Consider the following 16,427-nt stretch of genomic DNA (forward strand, 5'->3'; position numbering starts at 1 on the left):
ATATAGATTCCAATGTACCTTTCTCTTTTTTCGATATTGCCAAAGTGCACTGCAAATAAGCAATTTTTTTTATGTTTACTACGCCCAGTGGTCACAATTTGGTAGTGCCATGTGGTGCCACAAGAATTTGTCTGCCTGCACACACTGTTCATCGCATATTCAAACATTGCTTACTTTGATACATGCACACAACTATGATTGCTTTTCATAATCTAAAAGAAGAAGTACAGAGCAGAGAAAAAAAAATTAGAATGCCTTGAAAAGGCAAAAAAAAAGAAAACACGTTCAGCTGTAAATCAAGTGCTAGTCAGCAAGGTAGAAAACAAATGGTCCATTGCTAATCCACGAACAAGGCTGCTTTTTACTGATACCATATGTGTACATATTTTATTATCATACTTTACTTCTTCTGCTTTACTGATGCAGTACAAGCTAAAGTTGCTTGCTCTTTGTAGTAAATGGCCTGTTTCAGCTCTTGCACAAGCCGCACTCATGATGTGCACAAGTGTCACAGCTGATAACACATCCGAGCTGTAGTTATATCAGGCATGCGCAATGCATGTGGGCACATTCTTAAATTTTCACGACTGCCAACGGTTAATTCAAAGTGCACAATTGTGGCCTGCAAATTGTGGGCACACTGTTAGTCGCACCATCTGGTCCAGAAATAACACTGCATTTGCCATCAAGTTGTAATTTTCTGTTTGCAGGTGCAATTTTGCCCAATTGCAAAGCTTCCATCTTTAAAGTCTGATGTCATTGCCTACCTCCGCCCGTCGCTTCTCCACGACACTCTGCTTGAGTGATAACACTGTAAATGCTAACAAATGCATTGTTCTAAAGGGGCCAATTTCGGCCACTCGTTCACAAGCATCTTTTTGTGGCTCACTCTGTCATCCCCTACCTGCCAGCTACAGAGATGTTGTAGTAGCCAAACAGGGTGGTCCAGTGCTTTGTTGGTAGTTCCTCCCAGAGGCGAGTATTAGTGTGGTGCAGGTTGGCATTCTCGTGGTGAGTAGGCAGGGTCTCCTTCGAAGAAGATGACTGCGATGACAGGGCTTCCTCCAAGGCTTCCTCGGAGCCATTGTGGCCAGTGAGCATCTGTATGAATGGGTGCACTGCACCACAATGGATCGATTGATTCATTCATTCAGTGATTCGTTTATTCATTCAGCTTACTAATTCAAAGCAACACAGCAGAAGCTCCGAGGGCTACTGCCATGGAAGGCTCCAAATTAATTTCGACGACATATTGTTTCTTATCATGATCCACCTAGTGTAGTGCTTGGCACATGAGCCTTTTCACTGCAACAGTTTCAGAAAATAGAGACCAACCTGACTCGGCAATGTTGGGGCCCAAATTGGTGGTGTTGTCAGTTAGCTTCGTGACAATTCCCATGCTCTGGATGAGCACCACAACCCAGACAACAAGGCCAAGCTGTATGAAAAACAGACAAATTAAATAAAGTAACAAATAAAAAAAAGCAGGAAAACGAGGGATCGAGTTATGTGAATTTCTATACATGCGAGGCGAGTTAAGACAACATATTGAAAAGCAGTTACATCTATGTAGTATAGTGTCGCCCCCTGTCAGATCTCTGTCATCGCACATGTATGTTTTGTAGTTGTTTAACTAGATGGCGCACCCCCCTTCTGTCATGTGACAAGCTTGGACCAATCGGGAGGTGTCATCTAGCAGGTGAAGCCTTCATAAGAAATAAACAGCCGCAGGTCGGCGGAGTCTTCGTTCCGGTTTTCATCGGGAGCAGTTAGCTCCGTGTCTCCTTCACTGCGCCGGCGCTAGCCGCGCGTTCGCCCGTCGGGGCCCCCCGCTTGCCTGCCGCTGCCGACACAACATCTTTTGGCGACGAGGATGGGATTCCCGCAGCGGTTCCGACCGAAGCCCCGGGACACCAACGAGCTTCGTAAGTGAAGCGACCCTTCCCGTGTCCGCACGGCAGGCAAACGCCGCCGACGCACTTGGCGTCGCGAGGCTTCCGAGCCTAGGCCTTCTCGCCCCCTTTGTTCTTCCTTGCCCATTCCTGCTGCGAGCTCCGGCTTGCCTCTTGCACTGTCTCCTGCACGCTACCGGGCATGGCTTCTTTTACGGCGAACCTTCCAGTCTTTCTTGAATTGCCCGGGCCACCGTTAATTCCATGGCATCGATGGAAAAAAATTTTTCAGGCCCACCTCGAAGCGGCCGGCGGTGGCGACTGGACGGACGCGCGACGAGCGTCCGCGCTCGTCAGCGCTCTCGGGCGTGAGGGACAACGGAAGTACTTCGCAGACGAGGAGCAGGAAGCAGCAAGGCAGTTAACCGGCGCAGCGTCACCGTCAAGTGAAGCAGCAAGGCAGTCGACCGGCGCAGCGTCAACGTCAAGTGATGCGGTCCCGCCAGCGTCAGAGTTTCCGAGACTCTTGGAGCGGCTTGACCGGCTGTTCGCCGCGTCAACAAATGTCCTGGCGGAACGGCACGAATTCACCAGTCGAAAGCAGTTCGAGGGAGAGGGATTCCTGGAATTCGTGACCGCATTGAAGGAGAAGGCGGTACAGTGCAACTTCGGCACAGCCTACAACGAGCGCGTCCGAGACCAGATAATACATGGCGTAGCGAACGTCAGCGTTCGCGAAAAGTTGCTGGCTCATGGCGAAACCCTGTCCCTGGACAAGGCAGAAGAAATTGGACGCTCGTTAGAAGCCTTGCATCGAGCGAACCGCGCGTTCGGCTCTGAAAATGTTCGAAGAATTGAAGCATCCCAGCTTGGCGTTCCGTCGACAGGTCAAGATGGCCGACTTCTTCCGGGGAGCCGCCAAGATGGCCGACGTAGTCCGGGAGGCCATGAAGATGGCCGACTTCTTCCGGGAAGCCGCCAAGAGGGCCGACTTCTTCCGGGAAGCCGCCAAGAGGGCCGACTTCTTCCGGGAAGCCGCCAAGAGGGCCGACTTCTTCCGGGAAGCCGCCAAGAGGGCCGACTTCTTCCGAGAGGCCGCCGAGACCACGGCCTTCTTCCGAGAGGCCGCCGAGACCACGGCCTTCTTCCGAGAGGCCGCCGAGACCACGGCCTTCTTCCGAGAGGCCGCCGAGACGACGGACATTTCGCACATGGCTCCTCCGGGAACCGTGGTGCATGCGACCGGTGTGGCAGCGCGAAGCATATTGCAACGTACAGGAATTGTCCAGCAAGGAACCGGCGGTGCAACGCCTGCCACACGTTGGGCCATTTTGCATCAGTATGCCGAAAAACCCGTACTGTCCAGCACGTCTCTTCCGCAGAGACGCGGTCTTTGTCAACTTCCGCAGGACAGCCGTCCGCGTCTGTCTTGACGGTGAGCACCTTGGAAACTAAAAAAGATTTGGAAGTTCCAGTCGTAGTGAACGGCGTCTCCATGCGACTGCCGGTGGATACGGGAGCGTCTGTCTCAATGATGACGGTCGAAGATTTTGGAAAGCACTTTGGTCGACAGCACAGACTGTCACAAACAGTGGACTTGAAAAATTTCTCCAAGCAATGGATCGACATTCAAGGCCTGTTTCAAGCCACTGTCCAGTTTTTCCAAAGGTCATGCTCAGTCACGTTCCACGTAACGACTACAGGAACATCACTGCTGGGTTTAGATGCCATCCAACGCTTGGGCATACAGATCGACGGTACGTCGCTGACATGCCGTCTACCATCGCTTCCTTCAGTACAGAGCCCCACAGGTGTGCCTCCGGGTTTTGATCACCTTTCCAGTGACGAGTTGGGCCTCGTCAACAACTTTGTGCACCGAATTCATCGGCAGCAAGATGCGAAACCAGTATCTTCAAAGTTGCGCCGACTACCCCTGGCTCTCCGTGACCAGGTCACACATGAATTGCGACGTCTCGAGGACTGCGACGTCATCGAGCGCGTCGAGGCTACTGAGTGGGTGTCTCCACTCGTGGTGGTGCGCAAGAAGGATGGAACCATGCGGCTCTGTGTAGATCTACGAGAACAGGAGAGTCTTGTGTCTCAAGTGCAAGAAAGGGTCTTGCAGAAACAGTCGCAGACTAAAAAGTACGTAGACAAACGTAGAGGTGCTCAGGCAACTCGTATCAAGGTGGGAGACACCGTCAGAATCAGATTTAACAGGAAAGGATTTTTTAAGTACAGTAAACCTCGTAAAGTGAAGGTCCAGATAGGACCATCTACTTTTCTACTCAGTGATGGGAAGACGTGGCATGTGTCTAAGTTAACCGTAGTGATGAAGGATCCAGCAAGTAGTACATTGTGTACAAGTGATAGAAACTTTTTGTACTCATATTCAAACTTGGATAGTCATTCCGATGACTCGTCTGTAGTGACATCGTCCTTTCATAGGCATCAGTTAAGTAGTTCGTCTGGCTGTATCACTTCCGAGTCTGCACAGTCAGCAGTCGTCTCTGATTCCGTTGGGGAATTGGTAGCCTCCCAGGACTTGTTGGGACGTCGAGAGGAGCTTCCTGGGCAACCCTCTCCAGCTTTGAGAGACAACCACATTCAATTGTCCAACCAGGGGGAGGGAAATAGTAGTGGGACGACTGGGTCTTCGAAGTCGACAGATACGCGTCGCAACCCCCAAAGTTCTTCTGAGGTACGCACGCGTCCTCATCGTGACAGAAAACGGCCTCCGTGGCTCGATGATTTTGTTTATGTAGTGTAGAGTGTATTTCCGTCTTCGAAATGCCACGGCTAAGGGCCTCGTTGTGACATTTAGCAGACAGTCCACATGTTTCATTAACACTGGTATAAAATGTGCTCCTTGTTGCGGTGCAGTGAGTTTTGTGCCCTGTTTCTTGTTGGACTTTGAGTGACTGCCCGTATTTTGGTGCCCAAGACTGGTGCACGTGTATGTGAACTTGGGCGGGGATGGATTGAATTTGTTGTGGACTTAAGTGCGTGCTTTGTGTGCGACTGGTGCGCGTGTGTGAACATGGGGGGGAATGAACTGAAATTGCCTTTGGACTTAAGTGCGCGTCTTGTGTGCGCGCTTCACTGTATGCTCGCTTTGTTTCCAGGGGGGGATGATGTAGTATAGTGTCGCCCCCTGTCAGATCTCTGTCATCGCACATGTATGTTTTGTAGTTGTTTAACTAGATGGCGCACCCCCCTTCTGTCATGTGACAAGCTTGGACCAATCGGGAGGTGTCATCTAGCAGGTGAAGCCTTCATAAGAAATAAACAGCCGCAGGTCGGCGGAGTCTTCGTTCCGGTTTTCATCGGGAGCAGTTAGCTCCGTGTCTCCTTCACTGCGCCGGCGCTAGCCGCGCGTTCGCCCGTCGGGGCCCCCCGCTTGCCTGCCGCTGCCGACACAACAATCTATCAGTCTCTGACAGACCATCTACATTATAAAATTTATGAGGAAATAAAAGGACGGTGGAAGCACTTTGTTTTAAGCTCAACCACATGCACACAATATTTAGGCTACAAGCAACAGCACCGAGTGGCAAATTTAGGCGTCATCCAGGGTGATCTTTTGCCATCACTTGTTGCCTCGCCAGTTCTCTATTTTTTTTTTTTTCAGCCCAAAAAAATTTGCGTATCCCTCAGAAGTCCATGTGGGGGGCTTCAGCTAGTTACTGTGATTGCACACCAACGTGGCAACACTAAGGTTATTTACTTCGATATGAATTCACCCTTGCTACTTGCTCTCAGTTGACAGTAAAAAGTATACATGGCAAAACCAGCCACTGCTTAGTCTCATATCAGACTGGCGACAAAGTACTGGTGTTATATTGTCATTATTGAGATCAGTTGTCTGTTTTTGACGCTGTTAGGCCTAAAATGTCACTGAGCCGCAAAAGTGTTTTGATTCTTATCTGCCAGAGGGCGCCACAGCATTTAATGTTGGCAATGCAGAACGCCTTTCACTGTAATACAGTAAAACCTCGTTAAACCGTACCTGCTTAAACAGTAGTTTCGTTTAAAAAGTAGTAAAGTCAAATCCCCGACTCAGCAGCCATTGAACATAATGTGTTTTGTATCCGCATAAACCTTACCAGCTTATTGTGTATGTATTGGTTAACACTTAGTGTTTCCACTTTTCGTCGCGCAAACACGGTGGTGCGTCGTCTCAATCGGGCGGCCCGGCAGAACAAGCCTCAGAGATCAAAACATGGGCCTCCAAGCGCCGTGCGCGTTTACGCGTGAAGCCACATCAACATCAACATCATTTCGGCGCCATGCTAGAGCGCGTTGTGGCATCGTGCAACCGTGCAACCAAGGACTCGCGTCATGCCGAAGTTTGAATAAAAAAGACGCCGGGTGCTCGGCGTAGAAGAAAAATCAGACATCATTCATGCTATCGAACGTGAAATGAAGAAGCCGGCACTGGCACACGACAGGGATCTGCCATTGACTACGTGTGTGGCATTTGGAATGCGAAAAAGTACTCGGTGACGCTGCTGCAACCGGGAAGAGATGTCGGCTACGAGGTTCGACTTTTTGCCATCGTTGGCCCTATTGTAGCCAAAGTGTCAACCAGTGACAGTGATGAGGACAACACGGAAAGCGACAGCACGGGCGATTCAGGCCCGACAGTGGCAGAAGCTGCGCGTTACGTCAGCTTCATGAATACAGTTGTCACGACGGGGCCAGACCCCTCAATGAAAAAGATGCCCCGCAACTTCTGCAGCGCTACTGCGCGCGTGCACGGAGAATGCGTAACGCCAACAAGGAATCTGCCATGTGAGTGTTTGCCGAGAAGAGGGGGCTGGCTGAAAAGCTGGCTCACAGCTTCAGCAAGTTTGTGGCTGCTGTCGTCGCTGCTAGGCTGCGGCGCTTTCAAACGAAAATAACACTTTTGTTGCGCAAAGTGAATAAATACTGCATGTTCTTTCCCCTTTCATCGCGCCCTCTCTGAGTTCCGTTCTTAGCAGGTAAGTGGGCGATCTCGTGCTATTTCGGTTAAGCAGTACTACCGTTTAGTTTATACTTTTTCCGAGCTCCGGCCAACTACAGTTTAACGAGGTTTCAGTGTATTAAAACTATATCTAATATGTTCTAGTCAAAATATTGATCTCATGCCACATTTTCAATTTTTTACGGACATATGACTGCATTAAATTGGACAACAATGATAATTGGCTGCGATTTCTTTTTGTGATGCTGCATCCGTATGGTGGCCCATCACAGTGACTCGAGAAGGATTGACCTGTTGCATCAAATATTGTATGCACGTAGTTTGCCAACCTGCTGTGCACATTACGTCTTGCATTTGCTCACTAGTGTGTTGCCAAATATGGTGGCGTAAAACTGTACAAAGTCCAAGCCAAGCATGGCTGATAAGTAACCACAACCGGTATTAACTTGCCATGAGTCCTCTCTGAATAAGGCGCATGCGAGCCCAGAAGTAGACCAAACGAAGTCGTTTCGGCAGCTTCAAAATTGGGGAAGTGGGCGTGGCGAAAACCCTAGACATGGCTCGGCCAGCGCTATACGTCATCACAGGAATGCCATCGGAGCGCCTGCAACAAGAAACGACATCAAGTGAAAAAAAGAAGGAACGCACTGTGCTTGAAAAAACAGGGTTTCTCAAAACAGACAAACAAATCATAAGTCAACAAGGACACCAAGGACAGCATAGGGGAAATTACATGAACTTATTCATGCAAGTACACGTAATTTCCCCTATCCTTGGCCCCTTTGTTTGTTGGTTTCTTGTGATACGGTAAAAACGCGTTAATTCGAATTCCATCGGGATGCTAAGAAAATTCAAATTATACAAAATTCGAGCTAATGAAAGTCAGAGAAAAGAACGCTAGGTTAATGTGCATATATAATCTGACGTAGTGTGAGCGCACGCACATGCAGAGCAGGCAGGGAACTATAGACGTTGGTGAGAACGTCTATAGTTCAAAGCACTGGCGCAGTCAACGTAACCGGACGCTGTCAACGCGGTCCAACGTCGAGATGACTCTTCCTCCATCTGCATGTTCATTGCGCCGACTGCGCCGACCCACAATGCATGGCGCGGAAAGAAGGTGCCCACGCCGCTTCACCAACGATTGCAGACAGCCATTCAAATAGGCGCGCTGGTCGGGGACCGTTCTGCACATGCTCCGCAGAAAGCAGCCGACAGCGCGCACGTCGAAGTTTATAGGGGACGACATTTCGGCTGCAGCAGCGCGAGCGGCGTAGCATGACTAGCCGCAAGCGATGTGCGCCGGAAACGTACTATAAACGTGCCTTTGCACCGCCGACACTAACCACAGGAACAAGAGCTGTGCTCTAAAATGCACTCACAAAACAAACCACAACCTGCTCTTACGCTGGTCTCCGTTGTACTTTCGTAGCTGCACCGGCTGCAGAGTACCACTATACGTACAGGTGTCGTCCAAGCATGTATCCCAGCAATGCTTTCCTTTGAGTAATAACTACTAATCTCAAAGGCTATGCTTTTTGGTACTGCGAGTGCCTATAAATGTCACGGCCGCCATGTTTTAGACATTACCTGGTGCCGCTTCTCAGCAGAACACCTCGTAGAGAGAGAGCATAGCCTCCAAGATGTAACACCAAAAAGAAAGAAAAGAAAAAAACCACGCAGCACCACGTCCACATCTTTATCTTGAAGGTCCTGAGAGGGAGGGAACCGACCAACAACAGAGGCGTTGGCCATGCCTGACCAGGCGCAAACGTGTCTCTCTCCAGTCAGGCCTAAGCAAAGAGCTGCAGATGGAAAGAGCAAGGCTGCGTGGTCCGCACGGCGACGCCAACATGCTCCCACGCACTGGCACTCCCCATCCACGATGGCATGGAGTTTGAATTATCAGTGGCGATGCGGATTTCAGTGTGAATTAGCGGGATGCGTTACATATTGCTTTCAATACATTGTTGGATGGACCGTAGTGGCCACTTAAAATTATCCAAAATTTTGAATTAACGAGTTGTGAATTAATGAGCTTTTACTGTATTACTAATAAAATTGGGTCCTCGGTTCTCTTTCTTTTCATTCATTACATAGTGAGGCCTCAAATCTGGCAGCATCGATGCCTTCAGGTAGCATGTGTGGGTTTATTAACGACTTGACTTCACCCAAAAAGATCACGTACACATGACGCTTGCGAGAAAAAAGGATATTCCACATCTGCCGTCAAGGCCATGAGGTGTGGCACTGGCTAACACTACCAGGGTAGTTCTAGTAGATAAACACACCAAATACCTCAGAAAGTGGATGGGAAAATGGCGTCGTGGTAGCTCAACAGGTAAGAGCATCACATGCGTAATGCAAAGATGTGGGTTCGTGCCCCACCTGCAGCCAGTTGTTTTTTCATCCACTTTCATCTACATTAATTTATAATTTCTTTAATTCCATGAATAAGTACATGTAATTTCCCCAATGTTGTCCTTGGGGTCTTTGTTTGTTGGCTTCTTATGATATGACTAATAAAAATTGTGCCCTCGATTTTCTTTCTTCTCATTCAACAGACAAACAAGTGATTTATGTTTCACTTGTTTGTTTCTGCCTGCTATCAAATTATTTTCCTTTTTCTGTTCACACTTTGACCACAATAAACATTTACTTCCACACTCCCTGAGTTTTAGTCAAATCACGACTTTTTCAAATGGGGACATAGGTAATTCCATGTACAGGAGTAGCAGTGAGTTCATGTTATTGCAGATTCTCATTGCTCAAACAACACTTATTCACTTTCTTCAGCTGCTTTCAATTTTTATAGTTGCCACACACTCTGCCGTTGCAGATGACTACATTAACTAACCTCCTCATAGTTTAAGCCATGTGACAAATTAAGAGAAAAAGCAATTATACAGATCCAATGCACATGTTGGCATCAATTTGATGCGTAGCTTTCGTGATGCGGTTAAATAAATGCTACAAAATTGTTCATCTTCCATACGGCATTTTGCAGCACAGCAATTACGTGCCTGCCTGGCAAGACAGAAAGACACTGAGACCACCACCACGCAACCCCTGTGACCAAGCAAGTTTGACTAGACCGTTTCCGGAATTGGCCTACTTCTCATTACACCATCAGTGGGACTGGCCCACTTTGCTATTGCACTATAGTGGGGACCGGACTCCTTTACTCGGCGAGAAGCGGACTGAGTAACCATGCCACACCACAGGAAATAAGGCACAGAGAGCTTCGCTTTAATAAAGGAATTGTGCGCTTGAAGGTGCGTATTTGATGCACTGAGGATATTCAGGTACCGTTTGTAGTGTTTCAGTGCCCAATTCCGTAGAACAAAGCTGGCAACTGGCACATCTGTAGGGATAGCATACACGGGGCTAAATTAGGCAGATTCATATGAATGTAGTCCTGTACATGAGCTACTCGGCAAAACAGCAGCAGCATCCAGGGTCAGTAATTCCGGGAGGGTTCACAAAGAAAGCTATGCTTTAACATATGGGGTAGCAGCATCTGTGGTCACAAGTATGAAGTTCGAACTCACCGAGATCTGTACAGTACACCAACAGAGCTCCTGTTTTCAGCAGTCGTTATGTTTTTGTCGTCATCTGTCCATGAATTTGCTGCTTCCGACTTTCCTTTCTTCAAGTCAGATTTCTACAGGGGAAAAGAGAACTTTCAGAATACTCGAAATATTTTTTATTCCCTTGCCCATGCACTATAATTAGATCCATGTACAGTGAAATCCCAATTTTATGACTTTCTCGAGACCACGCGAGAACAGTGTATAATCCAGGCGTCGTATAAGCGAACTAACAAAAAATTCTGTCTATACAGTCTACGCTTGTTACAATGGACCCACGTACAATGGACTTTCGGATATAATGGATCATATTTCAGTCTTAGTTTGTTCTACCTATTTTATTGATGCAACAAAGTTCGCTTTTAACGGACTGTGCTACAACAGACTATCAGTTAAAGCTCACTGGCCTTTTCTGCACTTGAATAAAGTTTTGCTTCACTGAATACATTGTATGTATCTTGACTTCCTCGCAGTTGTGGCACAATTAAAGTTCAACTGCTTTAGCTTTTTTCGAGGGTTCATTTATATCATATTACCGCTTATAAAAAAGCTTTTTCGCCGTCTCGCTGACATCGTTATAATGAGGGGTTACTGTCTATTTGAGCTATTTAATGCATTACCTCGATGGGAAGGTCGCAGGGACTGCACTAACCTGTTGTAAAACCTTGGACTTGTCAAAATCGGGGGACATATAACCGGGGTTCTACTGTATCTTGTTATCTCTTATTGTTTTGCTTTCAGAACTGGCTGGCATAATGTAAAACACATTTAAAAATGTGCAGTAGAAACGAAGTGATAAAGGACAAAGATTTATTTGCTACAGATGAATTTAGATGAGTTCTTACCTCTTTACGTTGGATGTCAATGGAGAGCACAGTAGCAAAAAAGACCATTTGAAGAAAGAAGTCTGACAGTAGACCAACGACTGCAAACATGCAGAATTCCTGAAAACAACAAGGACGCCAGTATAAAGTTTCCCAAACATAACACTCAGCATGCTATCATTCATACAAGCTTACTCTATTCAGCACAATCTCACAGTACATTTCAGACATATTAACCATGCTATCTTACAAGTGTACTGAATCAAGTGGAAGCATGATGTTGGTTGTCGCAGTGGTTTTCTTCTAAGTTCTATATCCCAAAATTACATGAAAAAGGAGAAATGTCATTGCAAAAGTTGCCTTGTCTATCAACGAACTTGCGCAAGATGAGCAACCTTCATTGGCTTACGCAAATTCTCTGTTCACTGCTTCCCACTGTAGCATGGTTGACCACATTGCAATTGCTCATGTTTGGTTATGATATAAAAATTAAATACAATTAAACTTCGATATAACGAAGTCGGTAAAATCGACAATTTGCTTCGTTATACTGAAATTTCGTTCCGTTGAAATTGGACCTTTTATGCAAATAAGCACAGTCGCCTATTTATTTTTCTTGCATGGAAAGGGGCTGCAGAATTTTCCGAATGATTGGGCAATCAAAGAAGGCAAATTTGAATGAGAAAACAATTCATTTTGATAAATTTGGGAGTCGGCGACGAATAATACGGTTTCAGGCCACATACGTAGACTATACCTTCTCGGCAGTACAAATTAAGCGAAGCCAGCCAGGTTTTCACGGCTGATAGCGTCGCCCACACTCGGCAGATTACCTGTAAAGCAGGGTGCACGGCTGCGTATGCGCTCAGCCGCGCTTACAGCCGTGCACAGCCATGGCCGAGACGTGGCCAACTTACCCCCCACCCACTCCGCGTCCCACACCCCTTATCCCCTCACGCACTCTCGATCACATTACCATGTGCTCGCTGCCTTCCCCCTCCTTCCCTTTGCTCGCACGGAAAGGCGGCACTCACAAAGCCACCATATTTCTTCTCTCATCCTACCACACTCTCACTCGCACCTAAAGCATACAGTGCACGGGGTGCAATAGGATCTTATCGCATTTGGATTTTATACAGAACATGATGTAGCTCTTCTTCGGCGGTCTCTCTTGTTGCACGGTGCACAATTTGAGAAGTGCATTTGCAAAACAGCCGCTTGTAATTCAATCATTTGACCATCTGCATCAGCGAAAGTTGCTGCTTATTGTCTTGGCATTCCTTTTCAGCGGCAGAGAAACTTTGTTATATTGAAATGGCATACAAACACACTTTGTTATATTGAGGTTACTGAGGTTATACAGTCAAACCTGGATATAACGACATTGAAAAAAGTTCGCAATTTTTCGTTATATTCAGGTTTTCGTTACATGCAGTTTCGGGTTAAGACTGGTAAGGATCATGCCAAAACAATATAAAAATGCGACAGATATCAATTGAATCGAACTCACCATTCAAAGAATTTATTTAATAGAAAAAAACTGCATAATTTTCGCTTGCTGTTTTTGCCCGATTGAAGCCACTACTCGGCGCTCCAAGGAAACTAAGGCATCCAGGGCTGCTTCATCGTCCTGCGAGCCGACGAAACGGCGCAGAACGTCCACCGCGTCCATCAGTTCCCTCGCGGTAGGCACCGCACAATACGTATCAGGCTCGGACAAACCGTCACCTTCAAGGCTATCTTTAATGGTTTCCACAAGTGCCGCATCAGTCACCTCTTCCGTAGACACGGCGCCGTTGTCCACGAACAAAAAATTGCACAGTTCGACACCGTCGGGCACCCCACCGTTCATGCGTAGTTCATCCCACGCTTCTGCGACATCAGGTGGGCTTGAAGGTTCGTCTTCAGGGACTGTAGCTTGAATGGCCTGATGTACCTGAGCCTTGGCGAAGCAATTGGCGATCACTTGTGATCCGACCTCTTGCCACGACGCAGCAAGCATTTGGATTGCTTGGTAGATATCCACTTTCGTCGGCCATTCAAGGCGGATGTCCAGGAGCATCTTTTGTATCAATCAATGGCAATAGCAGCATTTAAAGCTGTTAATAATCCTTTTGTCTTAGGGTTGTATGAGAGAAGTGCAGTTAGGTGGCAAATACTGCAGCTCAACGTTCGAAAGCTGTAGGCCTTCCACATGGTCAGCAGAGCAGTTGTCAAGCAGCAAACAAATGCTGCAGCCTTGTCGCTTGACATCTTGGTTGAGCTCCTTCAGCCAGTCGGAAAAAATTGCCCGCAACATCCACGCTTTGGAGTTTGCCACATATTTAACTGGCATCCGCCTTGTTCCTTTAGAACATCTGGGCCGGGCATTGCGGCCAATAACCAATGGGATTGGTTATCCCAACACTGATGGCAGCGACAAGTGAATCCCATTGGTTATTGGCCGCAATGCCCGGCCCAGATGTTTTAAAGGAACAAGGCGGATGCCAGTTAAATATGTGGCAAACTCCAAAGCGTGGATGTCGTGGGCAATTTTTTCCGACAGATGCCATCAGTGTTGGCGCAAAGCAAAACCGTCACACGGAGTTTACTTTGCTTTCCACCGCGGCAGTCTTCTCCCTTTAGTGACAACGTGCGGCTCGGTAACATTTGATAAAACAGGGCCGTCTCATCAGCATTATGCATTATTATCAGCAAGTTGGCGTGCATGGTGATTTCTGACACGCATCTTGGCCGTGGCTGTCGACGGCTGTAATCGCGGCTGAGTGCATATGCAGCCGCACACCCTGTTTTAGAGGTAATCTGCCGCATGTGCAAAGAGTGAGCTTGGCATCATGTAAGCTGTCTTCTTGCGCATTTACTATTTAAGGTTGCATCATCTCAAGTTTTGATGAGCTGTTGGAGCGAGACGAAGACGAATCGCTCACTCCCTGCTGCCGGAGCTCTTCACAATAGCGTCATCCCAGTGCACGCTATGTTTACAGCCGCGGGGCCGGAGTGCACGCGAAAGTGTGGCGGGCTTCACTTAATTCGTACCGCCTATATGAAAATATCATCGACATGGAATGAAGCCGTACCCTTCGTTGCCGTCTCCCAGATTCATCAAAGTGAATTTCTTTCTCATTTTATTTTATTATATTTTTATTGCCTGATAATCCAGAAAATTCTGCAGCGCCTTTCTGTGTAAGAAAAATCGATCGGCGACTATACTTATTTGCACAAAAGGTTGAACTTCATTACAACGAAATTTTGATATAAAGCAACAAATTGCCGATTTTACCTACCTCATTATATTGAGCTTTAAGTGTATTGAAGTTCGTTATATCAAGGTTTAAATGTTTGTGTCATTAACACACAAAACTGCTTGGCGTCTATTTCAGTGCACTGCCCACAACAAATGTTTTCAGAGCAGAGCAGTGCACTGGTCAGGAGATTCACAAGAGGAGACTGAAACTGGGGCACTTTAAACTGGAGTGAGGTAGTTCCTTGGTAGCATATGGAACAACACTGACACTTCAAGTACTTGTGGACTGCACGCTGCCCAAGCCTGTTTAAGGCCCAGCACATTATATCCAAAAGACTGCATTCTTTCCGAAACAAACCTCTTGAATAAGAACTAGAACAAGAAAAAAAAAAAGCAAGAAGAGGGCATACCTGAATTGCTGGAACGAAGGTTAGGAAAGCAAAGGTCAGCAGAAGCAATTCCGTAAGTAAGTTCTTGGTTATGGACCAGCCTTCCTTGCTAAGACCTGAAGTTATAATGAAGAATTTTCAAAGGCAAAGTAGCATAAAAAATTCGTCAGAAAGAGAATCATACTAGTATCTGAGGCATGTAATCTATCACAGGGGATCTTAAAATAATGCAGTATTTAACATGTTTAAACATATTTAAACATGTTTAAAGGCCGCTGAACTAATGCTAGGTAAAACAGTTAGGACTAAAGCAAGGACACCTCCTCCTTTTCCCAATTTTTCGTCGCTCAGTAATAATATGAATTCGTACCAACCCTCCGGACGTTTTATCTTTCTAAAGAAGGCCGTCAATCTTCAAACAAAAGTTTTTGAAAATGACGACATTTCAAGAAATAAAACTAGCAAGTTTGCAACTCTAAGTCAGCAATGAAAAACGATATCCCAATTTTGAGGGGTCTCCGAATATCGAAATTTTCAAACAAGGATCAAACATGAATACTTATCAAAATAACGAAATGCACATGCAAGTTGGGCTATTTTAACATGTTGGAGCACCACAATTACATTGTCAAAGGTAAAAAATGGGAATAGTAAGCCGTCGCACTAAATGATTGTGCATTTTGCTCATGTTAACTTGGAAAATTGAGTAATTCCCACTAGCTGTCCGTTCTTGCAAACCTGTGCCTTATTATACAACATAAAATGCCCGTAAACTCTGGGACATTTGACCTGGTGCCAGCTGTCACTCATCGCATTTGCTGTCAAGGAATAAGCTCAGGGTTGGCGGTGGTAATGCAAAAGAGTACACCCTCGCTGTCTGCAAACCTGTGGCCCTTTCCTACTGACAGGCTGGCTTTCCCGCAAAGCTTAGATATCCAGTGGCTAGGTGTGCTTTACGAGCAAAATTTCGACAGCAGCACGAAATTATGACAAAATTCAGCTCGAAAGCATGCATATTCTTAGATAAAATAGAAACAAACACTAAGAACTGTGTTTCCTCCTGTACATCCAGCAATACATATGATTTGTTTTGAATATTCATATCCGACCAAATACTCAAAAATTTTCAAGTACCTAGTTTAAGCATAGCATACGAGTATTAAATACATAATATTCAATATTATTCGAAATTTAGGAATATTCGCACACCCCTACAATTTCGTAAGCTTTACCTAATGATACATCTAAAATGGACAACATTGATATATCATACACCGCTTTGAAATATACCACTAATTTGTAACTAGGGCTCTTACAAAACCCTTGTAAACATTGTAACAAATTCACATAAGCTGTAAATTCATATATAAAATTTGTCTGTTTCAGATACTCTTATAGATACAGTTTACAGAACTGGCAATATATGTTTTTGGTGCTGAGGTGTGGAATACAGCAATTTTTGATCACTTTTAGAAAAAATTCAGGCACCAAATAAAAAAAACTTCTTACTGTCAATAGG

The 16,427-nt window shown here is 46.2% G+C and overlaps 2 protein-coding genes across 3 annotated transcripts in view; one reads left to right on the forward strand and one right to left on the reverse strand.

The window, feature by feature from the left end:
- Window positions 1-16,427, reverse strand: part of SCAP (SREBP cleavage activating protein) — a 100,923-nt gene that overhangs the window by 33,696 nt on the left and 50,800 nt on the right. For both annotated transcript variants that reach the window (XM_055076722.2, XM_050188346.3), the window contains exons 11-16: window positions 14,930-15,024; window positions 11,297-11,395; window positions 10,413-10,525; window positions 7,312-7,465; window positions 1,336-1,438; window positions 905-1,118 (exon numbers count right to left, since the gene is read on the reverse strand). In XM_055076722.2, coding sequence (XP_054932697.2) covers window positions 905-1,118; window positions 1,336-1,438; window positions 7,312-7,465; window positions 10,413-10,525; window positions 11,297-11,395; window positions 14,930-15,024 — 778 coding nt within the window. The remainder of the gene's footprint in view (window positions 1-904; window positions 1,119-1,335; window positions 1,439-7,311; window positions 7,466-10,412; window positions 10,526-11,296; window positions 11,396-14,929; window positions 15,025-16,427) is intronic.
- LOC140216095 (uncharacterized) lies at window positions 1,524-5,218 on the forward strand. Its single transcript, XM_072286401.1, has 3 exons — window positions 1,524-1,530; window positions 1,732-1,925; window positions 2,185-5,218. Exons 1-3 carry the CDS (start codon window positions 1,524-1,526, stop codon window positions 4,660-4,662), a joined length of 2,679 nt encoding a protein of 892 aa, XP_072142502.1. The 3' UTR covers window positions 4,663-5,218.

The sequence above is a fragment of the Dermacentor andersoni genome, chromosome 2 (genome assembly GCF_023375885.2).
Source record: "Dermacentor andersoni chromosome 2, qqDerAnde1_hic_scaffold, whole genome shotgun sequence".
In the NCBI taxonomy this organism is placed as follows: Eukaryota; Metazoa; Arthropoda; class Arachnida; order Ixodida; family Ixodidae; genus Dermacentor; species Dermacentor andersoni.